General features: G+C 51.6%; 1 protein-coding gene across 1 annotated transcript in view; it reads left to right on the top strand.

The window, feature by feature from the left end:
• The window catches only part of VPS16 (VPS16 core subunit of CORVET and HOPS complexes), a 58,170-nt gene that overhangs the window by 19,529 nt on the left and 13,817 nt on the right, over positions 1-24,824 (top strand). The window contains exons 6-19 of the mRNA XM_060247200.1: positions 745-860; positions 967-1,089; positions 2,497-2,552; positions 9,440-9,529; positions 9,804-9,898; positions 10,427-10,503; positions 13,177-13,308; positions 14,401-14,528; positions 18,069-18,104; positions 18,850-18,958; positions 20,876-21,010; positions 21,278-21,386; positions 24,255-24,352; positions 24,696-24,803. Of these exons, the coding sequence (XP_060103183.1) occupies positions 745-860; positions 967-1,089; positions 2,497-2,552; positions 9,440-9,529; positions 9,804-9,898; positions 10,427-10,503; positions 13,177-13,308; positions 14,401-14,528; positions 18,069-18,104; positions 18,850-18,958; positions 20,876-21,010; positions 21,278-21,386; positions 24,255-24,352; positions 24,696-24,803 (1,412 nt within the window). The remainder of the gene's footprint in view (positions 1-744; positions 861-966; positions 1,090-2,496; positions 2,553-9,439; positions 9,530-9,803; positions 9,899-10,426; positions 10,504-13,176; positions 13,309-14,400; positions 14,529-18,068; positions 18,105-18,849; positions 18,959-20,875; positions 21,011-21,277; positions 21,387-24,254; positions 24,353-24,695; positions 24,804-24,824) is intronic.

Genomic DNA, 24,824 nt, shown 5'->3' with positions numbered 1-24,824 from the left:
GGGCGGAAGGAAGGAGGGAAGGAAGGAAGGAAGGAAGGAAGGAAGGAAGGAAGGAAGACTGTAGAGGGAGGTAGAGGTAGAGAGAAAGCAACTTTAGCTTTAAATGCATTATCCAAGCCACCAGCTGAAGAAGAAGAACTGCAGATTTATACCCCACCCTTCTCTCTGAATTAGAGATTCAGAGCGGTTTACAATCTCTCATATCTTCTCCCCTCACAACAGACACCCTGTGAGGTGGGTAGGGCTGAGAGAGCTCTGACAGAAGCCACCCTTTCAAGGACAGCTCTATAAGAGCTATGGCTGACCCAAGGCCATTCCGGCAGCTTCAAGTGGAGGAGCGGGGAATCAAACCTGGTTCTCCCAGATAAGAGTCTGCACACTTCACCACTACACCAAGCTGGCTTGGCAAAGTGATTGAAAGAGCGAAATGCCTTCTCCAAGCTGGCTGACGGGTTGGCAAGGGTTTTGAGAGCTGCACAAGGTGTGCGAAAGAGCTACAAGTGGCTCTCGAGCTGCAGTTTGGCCACCCCTGCGTTTGAGTAAAGCAGTCCTAAATTGTAATTTTAAAGTTATGCTTTTGTGCATTTTTATGAGCTGCCTTACTGAACGACATGCAAGGCACAGTCTCTGATGTCAGAGGCCACAGTTTCCCAATCAGCGATGTAGGCAAGGTCGCTCCGCCCCCGCTGAGCCTCTGGCCAGCCTTCCTTTTAACCCAGGTCCTCTGCCCTCCCCCCCGGCCAGGTCTTCAGAAGCCCCCCTCCTGCTGGGCCGTCCTGTGCCAGGACAGAGTGACCATTCTCCTTCTGGCAGTCGGCCAAGAGCTCCTCCTCCTAGACAACACGACCTGCTCCACGGTGGTGCGTAAGTGGCCTGGGGCTTGCAGGGAGCCGGGAGAGGCATCTTTTAATTGTCGTTCCGAGGTCTCACGTGCCCTTCGTTTGCTGCTCTCGCCTGCGTTTGCAGACCCTGCCCGGGATGGACCCCCTTGCCGGCTCCTACCTGCGGATGGCAGTCTCTTTCAACTACCGCTACCTGGCTCTCTTCGCCGACACCGGCTACGTCTGGATGGGGATGTCCCATTTAAAGGTGAGCTACTGGTGATAGAGGTGGGAGGGTTTGAAGCCAAACTCCCCGGGGCCTTTTCGGTGGCAGCCCCACGGTTGTGAAAGAACCTCCCCAGGAAGGTACATGTAGCAACCAATGTTACCTCTTAACTGCAGAGCTGACTCTTGTGAGCAAAAATTCTATTTTGTGAGCTGCTGGCATTAAAGCTGTGAGCTGCCAGCATTAACGTTGTGAGCTGCTGCATAAATTAGTGTGCTCTGGGGCCAGTTTTTCCTGAGCCTAAAACAAAAAATGTGTGAGCTGGAGGCTAAATATCTGTGAGCTAGCTCACGCTGACTCAGCTAAGGGAGCCAGTTTGGTGTAGTGGTTAAGTGTGCGGACTCTTATCTGGGAGAACCGGGTTTGATTCCCCCACTCCTCCACTTGCACCTGCTGGCATGGCCTTGGGTCAGCCATAGCCTTCACATTGTCCTTGAAAGGGCAGCTTTTGTGACAGCCAGTTTGGTGTAGTGGTTAAGTGCGTGGACTCTTATCTGGGAGAACCGGGTTGGATTCCCCACTCCTCCACTTGCACCTGCTGGCATGGCCTTGCGTCAGCCATAGCTCTGGCAGAGGTTGTCCTTGAAAGGGCAGCTGCTGTGAGAGCCCTCTCCAGCCCCACCCACCTCACAGGGTGTCTGTTGTGGGGGGAAAAGGTAAAGGAGATTGTGAGCCGCTCTGAGAATCTTCGGAGTGGAGGGCGGGATATAAATCCAATATCTTCATCTGCCTCACAGGGTGTCTTTGTGGGGGAGGAAGGTAAAAGAGATTGTGAGCTGCTCTGAAACTCTTCGGAGTGGAGGGCGGGATATAAATCCAATATCTTCATGTACCTCACACGGTGTCTGTTGTGGTGGGGGGGGAAGGTAAAGGAGATTGTGAGCCGCTCTGAGACTCTTCGGAGTGGAGGGCGAGATATAAATCCAATATCTTCATCTACCTCACAGGGGGGGGTCTGTTGTGGGGGAGGAAGGGAAAGGAGATTGTGAGCCGCTCTGAGACTCTTCAGAATGGAGGGCGGGATATAAATCCAATATCTTCATCTACCTCACAGGGTGTCTGTTGTGGGGGGGGGAACGGAAAGGAGATTGTGAGCCGCTCTGAGACTCTTCGGAGTGGAAGGCTGGATATAAATCCAATATCTTCATCATCTTCTTCTTCTTAGAGGAAAGACTGGGAGCAGCTCACTTTCGATCATTAGGAGGCAGTTGAAGATGGTTGTATTTAGGATGGCGTTTGATGAAAATGCAATTTTAATGCTTGGTTTTATGTGTTTTTCTGTATTCTATGCATTTTATTTAATTGCCTGCTGCTTCATTCCGTCTTGGGCCACCCTTCTGATTTCTTGCATTCCCTCCCATTTCTTGTCCGGGCTCTGCCTCCCTGCAGGAAAAACTGTACGACTTCACCTGCAATTTGCGAACGCCGCCCAAGCAGATGGTTTGGTGAGTGTGGGTTTTCAGTCGCTTCTTCTCTGCCCCGCTGCCTTCAGGCCTTTTGTCTGATCTCTGTTGCAGAAAGCAAGTTGGAGGCAAGTCCCTCTGTAAGCCTGGGGTGGCCTTCCTAGCGGTTAGAGCGCTTCCTCAGTGGAACAGGCTTCCTCCTCAGGAGGTGGTGGGCTCTCCTTCCTTGGAGGTTTCTAAACAGAGGCTAGAGGGCCCTCTGACATCAATGAGGATCCTGTGAATTTAGGGGGAGGTGTTTGTGAGTTTCCTGCATAGTGCAGGGGGTTGGACTAGATGACTTTGGAGATTTCTTCCAACTCTAGGATTCTGTTAGGAAGAACTTCCTGACCGTTAGAGCGGTTCCTCAGTGGAACAGGCTTCCTCCTTGGGAGGTGGTGGGCTCTCCTTCCTTGGAGGTTTTCAAACAGAGGCTAGAGGGCCATCTGACAGCAATTAAGAGCCTGTGAATTTAGGGGGAGGTGTTTGTGAGTTTCCTGCATAGTGCAGGGGGTTGGACTAGATGGCCCTGGAGGTTCCTTGTAACTCTAGGATTCTATTAGGAAGAACTTCCTGACCGTTAGATTGGTTCTTCAGTGGAACAGGCTTCCTCCTTGGGAGGTGGTGGGCTCTCCTTCCTTGGAGGTTTTCAAACAGAGGCTAGAGGGCCATCTGACAGCAATGAAGAGCCTATGAATTTAGGGTGAGGTGTTTGTGAGTTTCCTGCATTGTGCAGGGGGTTGGGCAAGATGACCCTGGAGGTTCCTTCCAACTCTAGGATTCTATTAGGAAGAACTTCCTGACTGTTAGAGCGGTTCCTCAGCGGAACAGGCTTCCTCCTCGGGAGGTGGTGGGCTCTCCTTCCTTGGAGGTTTTTGAGCAGAGGCTCGTTGGCCACCCGACAGCAATGCTGATTCTTTGAATTAGGACAGGAAACAAAGTGACTACACAGCAAATAGATCAAAGCAAAACCACTGTGCAAACACAAAACAAATCAACAATAATAGAATAAAGTGTCCAAATAATTTATAGGAAAGGAAAAGGAAAGGTCCCCTGTGCAAGCACCAGTCATTTCCGACTCTGGGGTGACGTTGCTTTCACAACGTTTTCACGACAGACTTTTGACGGGGTGGTTTGCCATTGCTTTCCCCAGTCACCTACACTTCCCCCCCAGCAAGCTGGAGACTCCTTCGACCGACCTCGGAAGGATGGAAGGCTGAGTCAACCTCGGGCCGGCTACCTGAACCAGCTTTCGCTGGGATCGAACTCAGGTCGTGAGATTGCAGTACTGCTGCTTTACCACTCTGTGCCACGGGGCCGCAATAATTTATAAAGATACCCCCAAATACACAGGAAGTATATTTTATGAGGGGATGGATTCCACAATAATTTTGAAGTCCATGGAGAATGCAAAAGGTCCATTCCAAAGGCTTCTCCTGGAAATTCAGTCACAGTCCATTTCACAAGATGTGGTTGACCCAGTCTCCCAAAATAAAGGCTGCAGAGGTACAAGGTTCCTTCCTTTATGTGTTGGTCGATATACCACGTTTCGCAAACAAGCTTCGTCCAAGAGCCGTCCTGTAAACTCACACAACAATGACGTCAAACGAAGGCATATTCAGTTTCCAAAAGAGAGAAGTTTGGTGAGCCAGTTTGGGGTAGTGGTTAAGTGTGCGGACTCTTATCTGGGAGAACCGGGTTTGATTCCCCACTCCTCCACTTGCAGCTGCTGGAATGGCTTTGGGTCAGCCAGAGCTCTCTTATCTGGGAGAACCAGGTGGGATTCCCCCCTCCTCCACTTGCACCTGCTGGAATGGCCTTGGGTCAGCCAGAGCTCTTGCAGAGGTTGTCCTTGAAAGGGCAGCTGCTGTGAGAGCCCTCTCAGCCCCACCCACCTCACAGGGTTTGATTCCCCACTCCTCCACTTGCACCTGCTGGAATGGCCTTGGGTCAGCCATAGCTCTGGCAGAGGTTGTCCTTGAAAGGGCAGCTGCTGTGAGAGCCCTCTCCAGCCCCACCCACCTCACAGGGTTTGATTCCTCCACTCCTCCACTTGCACTCGCTGGAATGGCCTTGGGTCAGCCATAGCTCTGGCAGAGGTTGTCCTTGAAAGGGCAGCTGCTGTGAGAGCCGTCTCCAGCCCCACCCACCTCACAGGGTGTCTGTTGTGGGGGAGGAAGGTAAAGGAGATTGTGAGCCGCTCTGAGACTCTTCGGAGTGGAGGGCGGGATATAAGTCCAATATCTTCATCTACCTCACAGGGTGTCTGTTGTGGGGGAGGAAGGGAAAGGAGATTGTGAGCCGCTCTGAGACTCTTCGGAGTGGAGGGCGGGATATAAATCCAATCTCTTCATCTACCTCACAGGGTGTCTGTTACGGGAGAGGAAGGGAAAGGAGATTGTGAGCCGCTCTGAGACTCTTCGGAGTGGAGGGCGGGATATAAATCCAGTATCTTCATCTACCTCACAGGGTGTCTGTTGTGGGGGAGGAAGGTGAAGGAGATTGTGAGCTGCTCTGAGACTCTTCGGAGTGGAGGGCGGGATATAAATCCAATCTCTTCATCTACCTCACAGGGTGTCTGTTACGGGAGAGGAAGGGAAAGGAGATTGTGAGCCGCTCTGAGACTCTTCGGAGTGGAGGGTGGGATATAAATCCAGTATCTTCATCTACCTCACAGGGTGTCTGTTGTGGGGGAGGAAGGTGAAGGAGATTGTGAGCCGCTCTGAGACTCTTCGGAGTGGAGGGCGGGATATAAATCCAATATCTTATCTTCAAAAGGAGTTGTACGCATGTGCTGAAGAAAGCCGACAGCCGCCCGTTCTCTCCTCAGCGTAATTTGCTAAAAGCTCAAATAAATTGAGATAAGTCCGTCCTCAAGGCTAATAGTAAGAGGAAATTGCTGTAGGAGTTTTTGGTGACTGAAAGAAGTCTTATCTGAGCATTCCAAGGGTAAGGAAACAACTATTTTTTACTCTTCTAAGGAGGCAACGCCCTAGGGTTGCCAAGTCCAATTCAAGAAATATCTGGGGACTTTGGGGATGGAGCCAGGAGACATTAGGGGTGGAGCCAAGATCAAGGCTGTGACAAGCATAATTGAACTCCAAAGGGAGTTCTGGCCATCACATTTAAAGGGACGGCACAGCTTTTCAATTCCTTCCTTCCATAGGAAATAATGAAGGATAGGGGCACCTTCTTTTGGGGCTCATAGAATTGGACCCCCTGGTCCAATCATTTTGAAACTTGAAGGATATTTTGGGGAGAGGCACTAGATGCTATACTGAAAATTTGGTGCCTCTACCCCAAAAAACAGCCCCCCCCCCTCAGAGCCCCAGATATCCGTGGATCAATTCTCCACGATTTTCTATGGGAATAAATCTCCATAGGGAATAACAGAGTTCCCAGCAGACATTTCCCTCCCCTCCCCTCCCCCGCTTTCTGACGACCCTGAAGCGGGGGGGGGGCGCCAAACCGGGGATCCCCTGCCCCCACCTTGGGATTGGCAACCCTACAACGCCCTGAGCGCATACAAACTCTCATTAGGCCTAGTAAAGTGTGAGGAATGGCGAAGACAATTAGGGAGTTATCTGAGCAACTGTCTGCTTTTCAAAATATAGTAACAGCCTCACTGGGGCAGCTATCGGAAGAAATCAAAACCGTAAAAGAAGCTGTTTCGAGTATTGCTGAAGAACTCAGAGATACAACTCAGATGGCCAATTTAGCCAAGGAACTTGCAAGTAAAAATAAACAAAAAATAGATTCAGTTTCCAAAAGACACAAGCTCATGAAATATACTTCCTGTGTGTTTGGGGTATCTTTATAAATTATTTGGACACTTTATTCTATTCTTGTTGATTCATTTTGTGTTTGCACAGTGGCTTTGCTTTGAGTCTTTGAATTAGGCAGATGACAGGAAGGAGGGCAGGAAGGTTTGCGTCATTGTTTAGTTCCCATGGCCCTTTTTTACAAACGTCTAGGCAGGGGCGGCCTGATGCCCCATGGCGCCCTAGACAGACTCGCTGCCTGGCACCCCCCCCAAGCGCCCCCACTCCTCCCCCCGCCTTGCCCCCTCCCCCACCTCCTCGCTTTGAACCCTTCCCCCTCCACCCCGTGTCATTTTCAATGCCGGAACCGGCTCTAGCACCGCGTGCCGGCTCTTTAAAGCTGCCCCCCCCCCCGAGCGAACACTCGAATCGCAGCTAAAACCGTGCTGCGGGGGTGGGGCGCATTCACCGGCTCTCAGGAAGAGCGTCCTGAAAGGGCCACGCCCGCTGCCACTGACTCTTCTCTCCCATCCAGGAAGTGGGGAGGGAAGGAGTCAGTGGCAGCGGGGGTTGCCCTTTCGGGACACTCTTCCTGAAGAAGAAGAAGATATTGGATTTATATCCGACCCTCCACTCCGAAGAGTCTCAGAGCGGCTCACAATCTCCTTTCCCTTCCTCCCCCACAACAAACACCCTGAGAGGTGGGTGGGGCTGAGAGGGCTCTCACAGCAGCTGCCCTTTCAAGGACAGCTCTGTAAGAGCTATGGCTGACCCAAGGCCATTCCAGCAGGTGCAAGTGGAGGAGTGGGGAATCGAACCCGGTTCTCCCAGATAAGAGTCCGCACACTTAACCACTACACCAAACTGGCTCTGAGAGCGGGTGAGCGCGCCCCACTCCCGCAGCACGGTTTTAGCTGCGTTTCGAGTGTTCGGCCGGGGAGGGGGCTTTAAAGAGCCAGAACACGGCGCTAGAGCCGGTTTCAGCGTTGAAAATGACGCGAGGTGGGAAAGGGTCCAAACTCTGAAGGCAGGGCGGGGCGCAGAGCCGCAGCGGGGAGGGGGGGGAGACAGGCAAACTAGGAGGGGGGGTGGGGGAGCCCAATTTTCCGCCTCCACCTTTCCGGCGCCCTAGGCAACCACCTAGTTTGCCTAGCAGGAGGGCCGGACCTGCGTCTAGGGCAGGGATAGGGAACGTTGGCTCTCCAGATGTTTTTTTTTGCCTACAGCTCCCATCAGCCCCAGCCATTGGCCATGCTGGCTGGGGCTGATGGGAGTTGTAGGCAAAAAAAAACATATGTGAGCCAATGTTCCCTACCCCTGGGCTAGGGAAATGCTGACTGCCACTTTGGAGTTAGACAGGCCTTTTCTTCAGGCTGGATCGGTCCAGGGATCCTGGAAGGGTTTGTTTTTGTTTTGGCCTTTCTTTGGGCATAGAAGAGGGCCCACTGGAGCAGGAGTGGGGGGAAGTAGCTTTGAATTTCTTGTGTTGTGCAGGGGGTTGGACTAGATGACCCTGGAGATGGCTTCCAACTCTGTTTCTTTGTTTCTGTCTTTGGAGCAGGTTCAGGAAATGTGGGGGGGGGGGGGAAGGATGGGTGGCTGGATTCCAGTTTGGTGTAGTGGTTAAGTGTGTGGAGTCTTATCTGGGAGAGCAGGGTTTGATTCCCCACTCCTCCACTTGCACCTGTGGACGTGACCTTGAGTCAGTCCCAAGCTCTCTCAGAGCTGTTCCTCTCAAGAGCCGTTTCTGTCAGAGCTCTCTCAGCCCCACTGACCTCGCAGGGTGTCTGTTGTGGGGAGGGGAAGGGAAGGAGATTGAAAGCTGCTCTGAGACTCCTTCAGGTAGGGAGGAAAGGAAAGGTCCCCTGTGCAAGCACCAGTCGTTTCCGACTCTGGGGTGACGTTGCTTTCACAACGTTTTCACGGCAGACTTTTTATGAGGTGGTTTGCCATTGCCTTCCCCAGTCATCTATGCTTTCCCCCCATCAAGCTGGGGACTCATTTGACCGACCTCGGAAGGATGGAAGGCTGAGTCAACCTGGAGCCGGCAACCTGAAAACCCAGCTTCCACCGGGGATCGAACTCAGGTCGTGAGCAGAGCTTAGAACTGCAGTACTGCAGCTTTAACACTCTGTGCCATGGGGCTCTTTCAGGTAGTGAAGGGTGGGGTATAAACCCAGTCTCTTCTTCTTCCTCTGCATGTGCACCGTTCAGAAACAAAATGGCCGCTGCAAACATGGCAGCCCCAGTGCACAGAATTGCAGTGGACTCAGAAGGCTGGTTTGCCCTTCAAAAACATGACTGATGCCATTGGCGGTGTGCCAGTCCCAGACACCACATATCCATGTGATGCAGCACATGCACAGTGTTCAAAAACAAAATGGCCGTCACAGTTGTGGCAGGCAGTGGCTTTTGACGGCCAGCTTGAGGTGCAAGAGGGCCCTGGGGGAAGTGGAGAAAGGCCAAAAGGCACCAGCTGGCTACCTGAGAGAGGCCTACTCCATCTCTTGTACGCTTTCTACTTGCCATGCACTGTTGGATGGAGTAGGCCGGTTCCAGAGCTGGGTTTTAATGATAGAAGAAGACATTGGATTTATATTCTGCCCTCCATCCTGAATCAGAGTCTCAGAGTGGCTCACAATCTCCTTTGCCTTTCTTCCCCACAACAAACCCCCTGTGAGGGAGGTGGGGCTGAAAGAGCTCCCTCAGAAGCTGCCCTTTCAAGGACAGCTCTGCCAGAGCTATAGCTGACCCAAGGCCATTCCAGCAGCTGCAAGTGGAGGAGTGAGGAATCCAACCCGGTTCTCCCAGATAAGTGTCCGCGTGCTTAACCACTACACCAAACTGGCTCTCAGGAGATAGACACCCTGTGAGGTGGGTGGGGCTGAGAGAGCTCTCTCAGAAGCTGCCCTTTCAAGGACAGCTCTGCCAGAGCTCTGGCTGACCCAAGGCCATTCCAGCAGGTGCAAGTGGAGGAGTGGGGAATCAAACCCGGTTCTCCCAGATAATAGTTCACACGCTTAACCACTACACCAAACTGGCTCTCCTACACCAAACCGGCTCTCCTAGAGGGAGCCTGCATCAGTTTGTCTCCAAGCCTCACCTGATGACAGTCTCTCGATGCGACAGGTGTGCCCGCCCTCGAAGCAAGCATCGTGCAGTGGCCTTGGCCTGGGATCGGCTCCTCCTGGTGGCCGGGAATGCAGAGAAAGGGATCGAGTATCCTTGGTGGAAGGACCTGTGGGAAGAGGAGGGGTGTGTGTTGGAGCAGAATATTGATTCCCAGACTGAGTGCGGCAAGGGGGAAGTCTCCGCCACCGGCGAGGCTGCCTTTTGCAACTGTGGTCTGGCGTTACAGTTACCCTCTGGAGTAGAAATGCCAGTACATCACTGTAGCTAGCGAGACCGACAAGCTGAGAACACAGACTCATCCAGAGTCACTCCAGCGTTGCGCTTCTCTGTTTTCCTGGGAGTTCCTTAACGTTACCCGCAGATACCACCTAGACGAGGATTCGTACCTGGTGCCAGAGCTCGACGGCGTTCGGATTTTCTCCTCTTCCACCCACGAATTTCTTCATGAGATCCCAGGTGAGTCTTCCTGGCATTTCAACAAAGCAGAAAGGAATAGAAACTGGATTATAGAATATTCTATTTCTATTTCATTCCAGTTTTAACTGGACTTTAAAAGAAACTTATTCTGTGCCACATGGAAAGGCAGGGTATGAATCTTTTAATAAATGATAATAAATAATAATCCTGGGGCAGTAGGTGTAGTATAGCCAGGTGAGCCTAAGATTGTCTGGCAGCCAGAAGTGCTAGCTCTTTTAGCTTTATGCACCACTAGGTGGCGAGCTACACCCATTTTTTAAAGGCAAGAGCTGTTTCCAAGGTGGCTTGCCATTGCCTGCCTCTTGTCACAGCCCTGGTATTCCTCAGAGGTTGCCCACCCGAATACCAGCCGAAATCCACCCCCGCTTAGCTGCCGAAATCTGACGAGATCAGGCTAGCCTGGGCTTTCCAAGTCAGGACCATTTTCATAAATCAATGGAGACTTTTGGCCATCTGCTGCGGATCCTGGACCCCAGCTGAAGTTTCCCTGTCTCACTTTCTTTGCAGAATCCACCCAGGAGATCTTCAAAATTGCGTCCATGGCTCCGGGAGCTTTGCTATTGGAAGCCCAGAAGGCATATGAGGTAATGCAGAATCGTCAGGGGAATAGCGCCCAGGGTTGCTGTTTCTTCCGGAAAGGGCTGTGGCTCAGTGGCAGAGTATCTGCTCGACATGCAGAAGGTCCCAGGTTCAATCCCCGGCATCTCCAGTTAAAAGGACCAGGCAGGCGGTGATGGGAAAGACCTCAGCCTGAGACCCAGGAGACTAATGGAGAAGGCCTGTGGCTCAGTGGCAGAGCATCTGCTCGGCATGCAGAAGGTCCCAGGTTCAATCCCCAGCATCTCCAGTTAAAAGGACCAGGCAGGAGGTGATGGGAAAGACCTCAGCCTGAGACCCAGGAGACTAATGGAGAAGGGCTCTGGCTCAGTGGCAGAGCCTCTGCTTGGTGTGCAGAAGGTCCCAGGTTCAATCCCCGGCATCTCCAGTTAAAAGGACCAGGCAGGAGGTGATGGGAAAGACCTCTGCTTGAGACCCCAGAGAGCAGGGCTTTTTTTGTAGCAGGAACTCCTTTGCATATTAGGCCACACCCTCCTGATGTAGCAGGAACTCCTGGAGCTGAAAGTGGGCCCTATACGAAGAGCCCTGCAAACTCTTGGAGGATTGGCTACATCAGGGAGGTGTGGCCTAATATGCAAAGGAGCTGCTACAAAAAAAAAAGCCCTGCCAGAGAGTCACTGCCAGTCTGAGTGGCAGTTCTGACTTGGTCCGTCATCCAATAGAAGACTGCTTCATGTGTTCATGGGATGGTACATTAATCAAGACAGAAATCGTGGGCTCACAGAATCAAGTCCTGTAGCAGCCTAGGGACCAGAAAGATTAAGCTTTCAAGTGTCTTTGTTGTTGTTCAGTCATGCAGTCGAGTCCAACTCTGCGACCTCATGGACAAAGTCACACCAGGCTCTTCTGTCTTCCTCCGAAGTCCGATGAAATTCGTGTTTGTTACATCAGTAACGCTGTCCAGCCATCTCCTCTTTTGCCATCCCCTTCTTCTTTGGCCTTTTGTCTTTTCCAGCATCAGGGTCTTCTCCAGGGAGTGCTCCCTTCTCATTGGGTGGCCAAAGCATTTGAGCTTCAGCTTCAGCATCTGACCTTCCAGGGAACAGTCTGGGTTGATTTCCCTTAGGACTGACTGATTGGATCTTCTTGCAGTCCAAGGGACTCTCAAGAGTCTTCTCCAGTGAGTGCTCCCTTCTCATTGGGTGGCCAAAGTATTGGAGCTTCAGCTTCAGCATCTGACCTTCCAGGGAACAGTCTGGGTTGATTTCCCTTAGGACTGACTGACTGGATCTTCTTGCAGTCCAGGGGACTCTCAAGAGTCTTCTCCAGCACCACAGCTCGAAAGCATCTATTCTTCTGCGCTCGGTGATGTGGAGTGAAGTGGACAAATTAACAAGAATTTTAAGAGACTATGATTTAGAAGTTTTTAAGATGGAGTGGAAAAAGTTCAGAAGATACGTAGAAAAAGAGTGGAAAATAAAAGGACGTTGGACAATTCTTGATGATGATTAAGTTTTAGAAAAAAGGAGAATATTAAATTTTGTTTTTATTAGTTAAGGGTACCTTTAAATATTTGCATTTTAAGTAAATAACACCGGCGGGGTCAAGTAACGGGGGGAGGGGTGGGTAGAAAGTAATATATGGGATAGATAAAAGAAGTTATTAATGATGCAAGAAATATAATTTGTTACCATATGTTACCAAATAAACTAGTTTTAACACGTATTCTTCTGTGCTCGGCCTTCCTTATGGTCCAGCTCTCGTAGCCATACCTTGCTACTACGAATACCATCGCTTTGGCTATACGGACTTTTGTTGGCAGGCAAATGTCGCTACTTTTTATTATACTGCCCAGGTTATCCATAGCTGTCCTCCCAAGGAGCAGACATCTTTTAATTTCATGGCTAAAGTCATCATCTGCAGTGATCTTGGATCCCAGAAATGTGAAGTCTGTCACTACTTCCAAGTCTTCCCCTTCTATTTGCCAAGGTGTGATGGGGCCGGATGCCATGATCTTAGTTTTTTTGATGTTGAGTTTCAAGCCTACTTTTGTGCTCTCCTCTTTCACCCTCAACAAGAGGTTCTTTAGGTCCTCCTCACTTTTTGCCATTAGAGTAGTGTCATCTGCATATCTGAGGTTGTCGATGTTTTTCTCGGCAATCTTAATTCCGGCTTCTGCTTCATCCAGGCCGGCATTCCGCATGATGTACTCTGCATATAAATTAAATAAGCAGGGTGACAATATACATCCTTGTCGAACTCCTTTTCCTATTCTAAACCAATCAGTTGTTCCATATCCTGTTCTGCCAGTTGCTTTTTGACCCTTATACAGGTTTCTCAGGAGACATGTGAGGTGGTCTGGTACTCCCATCTCTTTGAGGACTTGCCAACATGGCAACTCCCTGAAACTGTCTCGAACAAAACGTCAAAACACATTCGAGAGCCATTAAAACCAACTGCAATAAAAACATTCCCTTGGAATCCTGGCTGGCCATGCAGGACAGAACTCTGGCGCGTTTCTGGAGTCCTTTCGGTGGAAGGGGCCAATGCTGTGAAGGCCCTGCACTGCAGTTGCATAAAGGAGAGGGCCAGAGCTCAGCTGCCCGTCTGAGCGGATGCGCATGTGAAAGTAAATTGCTCTAAAGTACTCAGGATTCAGGCCATGGAGGGCTTGACTCTGTCTTTTCTTTCCCCCTCAGAAAGAGAGTCAGAAGGCCGACGAGTACCTGAGGGAGATCAAGGAACAGAATCTATTGCCAGAGGCGGTCAAGAAATGCATTGAAGCTGCCAGCCACGACCACGACCCAGAAACCCAAAAGGCCCTCCTTCGGGTGAGTCATGGAAGCGCAAGCTCTGAGGGGCTCTGACAGCACAAATGAGAGCCTGTGAAGCGGCGTGGATGAAGTGGTGGGTCAGGAAGTCCCAGGTTCAAATCTCCCCTCTGCTTTAAGCTCACTCTCTGACTTTTGGTCAGTGAACTTTCCTCTGTCTTTCTCTGCCCAGCCTACCTTGTACGGATGTTGTGAGGATAAAAGGGATGGTCCATACTCCACCCCAAAAATAAGAGCAGGAATTTCAAAAGAGGAGCCAGTGGTTTCACAGCGTTCACCCTAAGAGAGCCAGTTTGGTGTAGTGGTTAAGTGTGCAGACTCTTATCTGGAAGAACCGGGTTTGATTCCCCACTCCTCCACTTGCAGCTGCTGGAATGGCCTTGGGTCAGCCATAGCTTTCACAGGAGTTGTCCTTGAAAGGGCAGCTTCTGTCCGAGCTCTCTCAGCCCCACCTACTTCAAAGGGTGCCTGTTGGGGGGAGGGGAAAGAAGAAGAAGAAGATGATATTGGATTTATATCCCGCCCTCCACTCCGAAGAGTCTCAGAGCGGCTCACAATCTCCTTTACCTTCCTCCCCCACAACAGGCACCCTGTGAGGTAGGTGGGGCGGAGAGGACTCTCACAGCAGCTGCCCTTTCAAGGACAACCTCTACCAGAGCTATGGCTGACCCAAGGCCATTCCAGCAGGTGCATGTGGAGGAGTGGGGAATCAAACCCGGTGAACACTGTGAAACCACTGGCTCCTCTTTTGAAATTCCTGCTCTTATTTTTGGGGTGGAGTATGGACCATCCCTTTTATCCTCACAACATCCGTACTAGGTAGGCTGGGCAGAGAAAGACAGAGGAAAGTTCACTGACCAAAAGTCAGAGAGTGAGCTTAAAGCAGAGGTAAAGGAGATTGTGACTGCTCTGAGACTCTGAGATTCGGAATATAGGGCAGGATGTAAATCCATCATCATCGTCATCTTTGTAGGGCATGGATCTTTCATTTTCCCATATACTGTATCCTGTGTCAGTTGGTGTCTCTGTTCGGGATGGATTTCTAGGAGATCCTTTTTAAACGCTCTGGAATTCTTTCCTCTGTGCCTCCAGGCGGCCTCCTTTGGGAAATGCTTCATCGACAAGTTCCCACCCGAGAGCTTTGTGGAGACGTGTCGGGGCCTGCGGGTGCTCAATGCCATCCGGGATTACCAGATCGGGATCCCCCTCAGCTACGCTCAGTATCCTTGGTTTAGAAAGAGAGCAGGCGACGACTCGGCAAGCGGGCCAGTGCGGCCCACTCGATTCCCAGGGGACCTCTGTTGCCCTCGTCGCAGTGGCCGCAGCGCATCTCCTGCACGAGTGCCGTATGGTGGGACAAGCCGTTGTTTTGGATGCTGCTCGTGTGTGATTATAAAAGAGCCCCGTGGCGCAGTACTGCAGTCCGAGCTCCCTGCTCACCTGAGTTCGATCCCGGCGGAAGCCGGGTTCAGGTAGCTGGCTCAAGGTTGACTTAGCCTTCCATCCTTCCGAGGTCGGTCAAAGGAGTACCCAGCTTGCTGGGGGGGGGGGGGGTTTGGGAAAGTGTAGAGGACTGAGGAAGGCAATGGCAAACCACCCTGTAGAAAGTCTGCCGTGGAAACACCGTGATGCGACGTCACCCCAGAGTCGGAAACGACTGGTTCTTGCACACCTTGACCTTTTTAGATGTGTGATTGCTCAAAAAGCTGACTTAGTGGCTGAGAGTGGGGATGCAAGCAACCCTGTGAGACAGGAGGCATTCAGAAGGAAAGGTATAAAGCCCAACGTGGCTTGGGACTGGGGTATCTGAAGTACCCTCTTTTCCCATATGTTCCTGCCTGGGAACTAAGATCAGGAGAGGCCCTCCTGACGGTCCCATCTGTCAAGCTCATTTAGTGGGTACATGGGACAGAGCCTTTTCAGGGATAGCCCCATGACCGGTGTTCCCTCTAAGTTGAGTTCATGTGAGCTAGCGCGGTTTTCTAGCCTCTGCTTCACACATTTTTGTCTTCACTCAGCCTGCTCAGGAAGGATGAGTACACTAACCTATTCAGTACAAATATGAACATATGAAGCTGCCTTCTACTGCATCAGACCCCCCTCGGTCCATCCAAGTCAGTCTTGTCTACTCAGACTGGCAGCGGCTCTCCAGGGTCCCAAGCTGAGGTTTTGCACGCCTCCTTGCCTGGACCCTTTTTAGTTGGAGATGCCGGGGATTGAACCTGGGACCTTCTGCTTACCAAGCAGATGCTCTACCACTGAGCCACCGTCCCTCCCCTTAAGAACATAAGAACATATGAAGCTGCCTTCTACTGAATCAGACCATCCTCAGTCCATCAAAGTCAGTATTGTCTACTCAGACTGGCAGCGGCTCTCCAGGATCTCAAGCGGAGGTTTTCCACACCTACTTGCCTGGACCCTTTTTAGTTGGAGATGCCGAGGACTGAACCTGGGACCTCCTGCTTACCAAGCAGATGCTCTACCGGAAGGAAGAAGGGAGGGGAGGGGAGGGAAGGAAGGAAGGAAGGAAGCTGCCTTCTACTGAATCGGACCCTCAGTCCATTCAAGTCAGTCTTGTCTACTCAGACTGGCAGCGGCTCTCCAGGGTCTCAAGCTGAGGTTTTTCACGCCTCCTTGCCTGGACCCTTTTTAGTTGGAGATGCCGGGGATTGAACCTGGGACCTTCTGCTTACCAAGCAGATGCTCTACCGGAAGGAAGGAAGGAAGGAAGGAGGGAAGGGGAGGAAGGAAGGAAGGAAGGAAGGAAGCTGCCTTCTACTGAATCAGACCCTTGGTCCATCAAAGTCAGTCTTGTCTACTGAGACTGGCAGCGGCTCTCCAGGGTCTCAAACTGAGGTTTTTCACGCCTATTTGCCTGGACCTTTTTTAGTTGGAGATGCCGGGGATTGAACCTGGGACCTTCTGCTTACCAAGCAGATGCTCTACCACGGAGCCACCGTCCCTCTCCAACAAATAAACACTGGATCAGATTCTTGGTCTGTGAAAGTTGGAATCGTCTACTCAGACTGACAGCAGCCCTCCAAGCTCTCTGGCAGTCCATTTTAACTGGAGATGCCAGGGATTGAACTTGGGGCCTTCTGCATGCCAAGCAGGTGTTCTTCCACTGAGCTATGGCCCTTCCCACAGTGGCTCACCTCTTTACTGCCAGTATCTCACAAAGTAGAGTTTTTGCTCACAAAACTCCACAGCTTGGAGGGGGGATTGCCCATGAGTCTTTTTGGTAGGAAAAAGCCCAGCAGGTGCTCATTTGCATATTAGGCCACACCCACTGAAACCAAGCCAGCCGGAACTGCGTCCCTGCTTAAAAGAAAGCTGTCCGTGTGAATATGGAACAACCTTCTCAGCTTTTCTTGCCTTATGGAGTCTGCTGTGAAACAACCGCTTTGCGTGGTATAGCCTCCTTTGAAATACTGTGTTCAATTCTAGTGAGCATTTCATAAAAAGGACATTGCCTCGGCCTCTCTGCCCTGTTGTTGTCCCTCCAGAGGAACTGGTTGGCCACTGGGTGAGACAGGAGGCTGGACTAGATGGACCCTCTCTGGTCTGACCCAGCAGGGCTCTTCTGAGGTTCTTCTCAGGGGAAGGCCTCAGCCTCTCTGCCCTGTTCTTGGCCCTCCAGAGGAGCTGGTTGGCCACTGTGTGAGACAGGAGGCTGGACTAGATGGACCCTCCCTGGTTTGATCCAGCAGGGCTCTTCTGATGTCCTGTGAAGGCCTTGGCCTCCATGCCCTGTTGTTGGACCTCCAGAGGAACTGATTGGCCACTGTGTGAGACAGGAGGCTGGACTAGATGGACTCTCACTGGTCTGATCCAGCAAGGCTCTTTTGATGTTCTTATCAGGGGAAGGCCTTGGCCTCTCTGCCCTGTTGTTGGCCCTCCAGAGGAACTTCAGTGGCCAACCAGTTCCTCTGGAGGGCCACTGTGTGAGACAGGAGGCCGGACTAGATGGACCCTCACTGGTCTGATCCAGCAGGGCTCTTAGGTTCCTATGAAGGCCTCGGCCTCTCTGCCCTGTTGTTGGCCCTCCAGAGGGACTGGTTGGCCCCTGTATGAGACAATGCTGGACTAGATGGACTCTCACTGGTCTGATCCAACGGTGCTCTTGTGATGTTCTTCTCAGGGGAAGGCCTCAGCCTCTCAGCCTGTTGTTAGCCCTCCAGAGGAACTGGTTGGCCCATGTGTGAGACAGGCGGCTGGACTAGGTGGACCACTGGTCTGATTTAGCAGGTTTCTTCTGATGTTCTAATGAAGTCTGGGCCTCTCTGCCCTGTTGTTGGCCCTCCGAGGAACTGGTTGGCCATTGTGTGAAACAGGATGCTGGACTAGACTAGTTGTTGTAGATTTTTTGGGCTGTATGGCCAAGGTCTTGGCATTGCAGAACTTGACGTTTCACCAGCTGCTGTGACCGCCATCCTCAGGGGTTCAACACAGAAAGGCAAAGGTGCCGGTTACAGCTGCTGACGAAACGTCAGGTTCTACAATGCCAAGACCATGGCTTTACAGCCTGGAAAATCTACAACAGCTAATGAACTCCGGCCGTGAAAGCCTTTGACAACATACTGGACGAGACTATTGGTCTGACGGGCTGGGCTCTTCTGATGTTCTTATTTCTGGGCCCATCTAACATACACGTGGTCTCCTTGGGACCAGCTGTGTTTGGCTTGCAGAGATCAGACAGACTGATTCAATGCTCAGAAAGCAGATGTCCTTTGAAGAGTTTCTCCTTAGCGGCTCTACAGGTACAAACAGCTCACCATTGAAGTTCTACTGGACAGGTAAGTGCTCCTCTAAGGTAAGGTATACACCTGCGGCAGGAGGCTTAAATGCAGGAACATTCATCCAGAATGACCAATACTGGTTTGAGCCACTGGCCTGTCATTGAATGGCAGTCATGATTTGGGGCGGGTTTTGACCCCAGGGGTGGAGGTGGGGGAGAAGTTGGATCTGGGTTCCAGTTAGGGTTGCCAGTCCCCAGGTGGGGGCCGGGGATCCCCTAGTTTGGAGGCCCTCCCCCTGCTTCAAGGTCATCAGAAAGCCAGGGGAGGGGGGAACGTCTGCTGCGCATTCGATTATACTTTATGGAGACCGATTCCCATAGGGTATAATGGAGAATTGATCTGTGTGTATCTGGGGCTCTGGGGAGGCTGTGTTTTGAGGTAGAGACACCAAATTTTCAGCATAGCATCTGGTGCCTCCCCTCAAAACACCCTCCAAGTTTCAAAAAGATTGGGCCAGGAGGTCCAACTCTATGAGTCCCCAAAGAAGGTGCCCCTATCTTTCATTATTTCCAGTGAAGGCAAGGCATTTAAAAGGTGTGCAGTCCCTCTAAATGTGGTGGCCGGAACTCCCTTTGGGGTTTAGTTATGCTTGTCACAACCTTGCTTCTGGCAAGGTGTACTTCCACTGAACATGGAGGTTCTGCCGTTGGCTACCTGGGCTGATGGTCCCCGTCCTTCATAGCTGAACAGTCTTGGAAGTCAGCACAGACAGCTTTCTTTTGCTTGTTTTTTTATGGCCTAGGCTGGTTCTGCGGAGACTCTACCCCATCGCCATCAAGATCTGCGAGTACCTGCGCCTCTCGGAGTTCCAAGGCATCAGCCGGATCCTGGCTCACTGGGCCTGTTACAAGGTGAGGATCAGGGCCTGGGTTTTGCTAGCAGCGTGAATCTGGAGCGTCCTGGGTCAGCATCTGGGCGTCTGGCTGGATTCTTGCACAACTTTTCTGTTTCAGAACTGGCAGAGCAGCACATTGGGGAGTGGCTGGTTCAAATCTCATCTCTGCCACAAACTTTCCAAGCCAGGGGTCTCCAACATGGTGCCCGTGGGTGCCATTGTGCCCGCCAACACCTTTTCTGGAGTGCTTTTAGAAAATGGGCGGGGCTTTAGCCCAGCTGTGATTCGCTGATGGAGATTGGATTTGTTGTACAGATTTATAAAGCTTGTTGTTTTGGCAGCAGCTGCCACCACAGGACACATCTTAGGTAAATGATGGCAGCCATTTTGTGGCTTTCTCCACTTCCTGTGGCAGCCATTTTGTGGCTGGCTCCACTTCCCGCTGCAGCCGTTTTGTGGCTGGCTCCACTTCCTGCGGCAGCCATTTTGTGGCTGGCTCTACTTCCTGCGGCAGCCATTTTGTGGCTGGCTCTACTTCCTGCGGCAGTCATTTTGTGGCTGGCTTAGGCTTCCCAATCCCCAGGTCCCAGCGGGGGATCCCCCGGTTTTACAGGCTTCCCCCCTCCCCCACAGCCATTATGCACCTCCATGAACAATTCCCATAGGGAATGATCTGCGGGTACCGGGGGCTCTGGGGGGGGGCTGTTTTTTGAGGTAGAGGTGCCAAATTTTGAGTATAGCATCAAGTGCCTCTCCCCAAAATACCCCCCAAGTTTCAAAAGGATTGGACCAGGAGATCCAATTCTACAAGCCCCAAAAGAAAGTGCCCCTATCTTTCATTATTTTCTATGGAAGGAAGGCATTTTAAAAGGTGTGCTGTCCCTTTAAATGTGATGGCCAGAACTCCCTTGGAGTTCAATTCTGCTTATCACACCCTTGCTCCTGGCTCCGCCCCCAAAGTCTCCTGGCTCCACCCCCAGATATTTCTTGAATTGGACTTGGCAACCCTAGGCTGGCTCCACTTCCTGTGGCAGCCATTTTGTGGCTGGCTCCACTTCCTGCAACACCCATTTTGTAGCTGGCTCCACTTCCTGCGGCAGCGATTTTGTGACTGGCTTCAATTCCTGCGGCAGCCATTTTGTGACTGGCTCCACTTCCTGCGGCAGCCATTTTGTGGCTGCGCCCACCACACTGTATCAGAATTCCAAAGGTGCCAAGAGGCTAATAAAGGCTAGGGACCCCTGCTCTCATCCTGGCTTCCTTTTGCATTTATGAAAGATGATATGAAAGGGCTTTTGAAAGAAGGTATCTAAACACTAAGAGGTGGCTCCTGAGGCAGGTTTAAAATGAGGGAATTAGTTTCTGAGAGGTTTATCTTTTGATAAATTAAGTTAAATTAAATTTGATAAATTTAGGCTATAATGAAAGTCAGGAAACTTGAATCCTTCCCATGCTGCCCACAGTGGTACAGTCCACCCTGTACTCTACCACCTAGGAACATAAGAGAAGTCATGTTGGATCAGGCCAGTGGCCAATCCAATCCAGCACTTTGTGTCATAAGAACATAAGAGAAGCCATGTTGGATCAGGCCAAAGGCCCATCCAATCCAGCACTTTGTGTCACATAAGAACATAAGAGAAGCCATGTTGGATCAGTCCAGTGGCCCATCTAGTCCAACACTCTGTGTCACATAAGAACATTATAGAAGCCATGTTGGATCAGTCCAGTGGCACATCCAATCCAGCACTTTGTGTCACATAAGAACATAAGAGAAGCCCTGTTGGATCAGTCCAGTGGCCCATCCAGTCCAACACTCTCTGTCACACAGGGGCCAAAACTCAGGTGCCATCAGGAGATCCGCCAGCGGGGTCAGAACTCCAGAAGCCCTCCCATTTGCTGCCAGTAACGTGGTGTCATCTGAAAACTTTTCCAGGTTCAGCAAAAGGAGAAGTCAGACGAAGAAGTGGCCTATGCCATCAATCAGAAGCTGGGCGACACCCCGGGCATTTCATACTCAGAGATCGCTGCCCGGGCATACGACTGTGGCCGGACAGAGCTGGCTATTAAGGTACAGCCAAAGAGTGGGACTTCTGGTGCCCCGTGGCCTGGCTGGACTCTTAGCAGCCATGACAGGGAAAGCAGCGCATACCCTGCAGCAGTGTCTGTCCGTGAAGGAGCCTGCTATTCACGGGCCTTTCTGGGGACTAGGGTTTCCAATCCTCAGGTGGGGGCAGGGTTTGGATGCCCTGGTTTTGTAGTTCCTGCTACAAAAAGACAGAAGCCCTGGTAACCACTGAGCCTTTAATGACCACTCTCTCCCTGTGGTTTGTTGCAGCTACTGGAGTACGAGCCCCGATCCGGAAAGCAGGTCCCGCTGCTGCTGAAGATGAAGAGGAGCACGCTGGCCCTGAGCAAAGCCATCGAGAGCGGAGACACCGACTTGGGTAAAGGAGCCTCTGCCCTGCCTGAGCCCTCCGGGAGACGGAGAGGCCAGCCAGGTGGAGGAGGGGATGCTGGCCCTCCCGTTGCGGCTCTTGGGTCTGCTGAGCTGCCAGCGAGAGGAGAGGGGCTGTGGCTCAGCGGTAGAGACTCCGCTTGGCATGCAGAAGGTCCCAGGTTCAGTCCCCGGCATCTCCAGTTAAATGGACCAGGCAGGAGGTGATGGGAAAGACCTCAGCCTGAGACCCTGGAGAGCCATGAAGTGGGGCTGTGGCTCAGTGGCAGAGCCTCTGCTTGGCATGCAGAAGGTCCCAGGTTCAATCCCCGGCATCTCCAGTTGAAAGGACCAGGCAGGAGGTGATGGGAAAGACCTCAGCCTGAGACCCTGGAGACTAATGGAGAAGGGCTCTGGCTCAGTGGTAGAGCATTTGCTCGGCATGCAGAATGTCCCAGGTTCAATCCCGGCATCTCCAGTAAAAAGAACCAGGCAGTAGGAGATGTGAAAGACCTCCTCCTGAGACCCTGGAGACTGATGGAGAAGGGCTGTGGCTCATTGGAAGAGCCTCTGCTTGGTATGCAGAAGGTCCCAGGTTCAATCCCCGACATCTCCAGTTAAAAGGACCGGGCAGGAGGTGATGGGAAAGACCTCCGCCTGAGACCCTGGAGGCTAATGGAGAAGGGCTGTGGCTCAGTGGTAGAGCCTCTGCTCGGCATGCAGAAGGTCCCAGGTTCAATCCCCGACATCTCCAGTTAAAAGGACCGGGCAGGAGGTGATGGGAAAGACCTCCGCCTGAGACCCTGGGGAGCCGCTGCCTGTCATAACGACCTTGATGAGCCCTGACTTGGACAGCCCAGGCAAACCTGATCTCATCAGATCTCGGAAGCTAAGCAGCCCTGACTCTGGCAAGGACTTTGATTTATTTATTTATTTATTTATTTATTGTATGTGTGTCTCGCCTTCCCCGCCAAAGCAGGTTCAGGGCGGCTAACAACATTGAATATCCTCCATAAAACAATACAACCATAAAATAGTAAAAACAGTTACAATAAGAGCAGTTAAATTAACAATTGCACTTTAAAATATTAAACCATTTTAAAACTGTTTTGGTGCTAAATTCCATACCATGATGTTAAGCAGCTCTGTCCTTTAGTCGAAGGCCACTCGAAAGAGTGTTTGTTTTGCAGGCCTTGCAGAATTTGTCAAGATCCCGCAAGGCTCTGACATCATCTGGGAGTTGGCTCCACCTTCGTGGGGGACCTTCCTGTAATACCAGTGCTGGGAGGCAGGGGCAGGCTTTATTCAGCCACCTCTCTGAAAATCCTCCGGGGGTCCCCAGTAGGGGTCAGTCGCCAGAGGTCACCATGACTTCCAGGTGCACACGTGCACATAAAAATACAAAAATAGTAAAAGAAAAGAAAATAGTGACCTTGATGGATCGATGGTCTGAATTGGTACAAGGCAGCTTCTTGTGTGTTTCTCAGGCCTCCTTCCACAATCTCCTTCTGCCTCCCACAATCCCCTTCTGTTGCAACTTGCCACTAACGGAGCCATCTGGCATCTTTACTGCCTACACCAGGGGTTCCAAACCTGGCATTCACCAAGTGCTTTTAAGGAAGTGGGCAGGGACACTTGGGGCTTTTGCTCTGCAAGGCATCTGATTGGCCAGTGAAGATCTGATGGACTGTGCAGACTTTTTAAAAACATTGCTTTGGCAGCAGCTGCCATCATGTTCATAATGGCATAAGAGAGAAGCCATGTTGGATCAGGCCAATGGCCCATCCAGTCCAACACTCTGCGTCACACAGTGGCCAAAACCCCCAGGTGTCATCAGGAGGTCCATCAGTGGGGCCAGGACACTAGAAGCCCTCCCACTGTTGCCCCCCAAGCACCAAGAATACAGAGCACCACTGCCCCGGACATAAGAACGTAAAAAAAGCCATGTTGGATCAGGCCAATGGCCCATCCGGTCCAACACTCTGTGTCACATAAGAACATAAGAGAAGCCATGTTGGATCAGGCCAATGGCCCATCCAGTCCAACACTCTGTGTCACATAAGAACATAAGAGAAGCCATGTTGGATCAGGCCAATGGCCCATCCAATCCAACACTGTGTCACACAGTGGCCAGAAAACCCAAGTGCCATCAGTGGGGCCAGGACACTGTGCCCCCCCAAGCACCAAGAATACAGAGCATCACTGCCCCAGACAGAGAGTTCCAATGATAAGCTGTGGCTAATAGCCACTGATGGACCTCTGCTCCATATGCTTATCCAATCCCCTCTTGAAGCTGTCTATGCTTGCAGCTGCCACCACCTCCTGTGGCAGTGAATTCCACGTGCTCAGCACCCTTTGGGTGAAGAAGGACTTCCTTTTATCAGGTGACTGATATCCCCGGCATCTCCAACAAAAAAGGGTCCAGGCAAGTAGGCCTGAAAAACCTCCGCTTGAGACCCTGGAGAGCCGCTGCCAGTCTGAGTAGACAATACTGACTTTGATGGACCAAAGAGGGTCTGATTCAGTGTAAGGCAGTTTCATGTGTTCGGTTTCATGTGTTCATGGACTGAAGTAGGTTTGTAGGCCAGTCGAATCAGCGGGAAGGGGCTGGGGCTTACCTTTCTAGGGAGATGGAAGGAGAAGCAGGAAATAAACATGAAATGCTTACATCATCAGGAAGTGGCATAGGCCCGTTGTTTTTGGGGCAAAACTCTATGGTTTGAAGCTGGCTTCAAAACATCGGGGACACCAATTTAAGAGCCTCTGTAGCTGCCTTTGGTGTCTCCTATAGAATCCCCTGCCAGCCTTGGCAATCTCATGTTTCTTTCCGTTACGTTTGTGCGGCGCACCTTAACTGCTGCCCTTCCTCCCGTCTCAGTTTACACCGTCGTCTTGCACCTGAAGAACGAACTGAACCGCGGCTCTTTCTTCATGACCTTGCAAAACCAGCCCGTGGCGCTGAGCCTCTATCGCCAGGTGAGCATCTTTCAAATCACGTGAACACACAAATGTCTGTGCATGAGCGCCCGCTCCTCCCCGTGCACCTGCTGGAGTGACCTGGGGCCAGTCACAGTTCTCTCAGAGCTGTTCCTCTCAAGAGCCGCTTCTGTCAGGGCTCTCTCAGCCCCACCTGCCTCACAGGGTGTCTGTTGCAGGAAGGGGAAGGAGATTGTAAGCCGCACTGAGACTCCCAAGTGAAGGGTGGGGTAGAAATTCAACTCCTCCTCCTCCTCCTTGTGTGTTCTTCGTAAGACTGCAAAGTAGCGGATGCTTTCCTCTCGGGCTCGCCTCTCTTAACGTTCGGGTTGCTCATCCCCAGTTCTGCAAACACCAAGAGCTGGATACCCTCAAAGACCTCTACAATCAAGACGACGACCACCAGGAACTGGGCAACTTCTTTGTCCGCTCCAGCTACACCAACGAGCAGGTGGGTGCTATTGGAGCCTGG

Source organism: Heteronotia binoei, chromosome 9 (assembly GCF_032191835.1).
Source record: "Heteronotia binoei isolate CCM8104 ecotype False Entrance Well chromosome 9, APGP_CSIRO_Hbin_v1, whole genome shotgun sequence".
NCBI classification, from domain to species: domain Eukaryota; kingdom Metazoa; phylum Chordata; class Lepidosauria; order Squamata; family Gekkonidae; genus Heteronotia; species Heteronotia binoei.
This window is presented reverse-complemented; position numbering and strand designations above follow the sequence as displayed.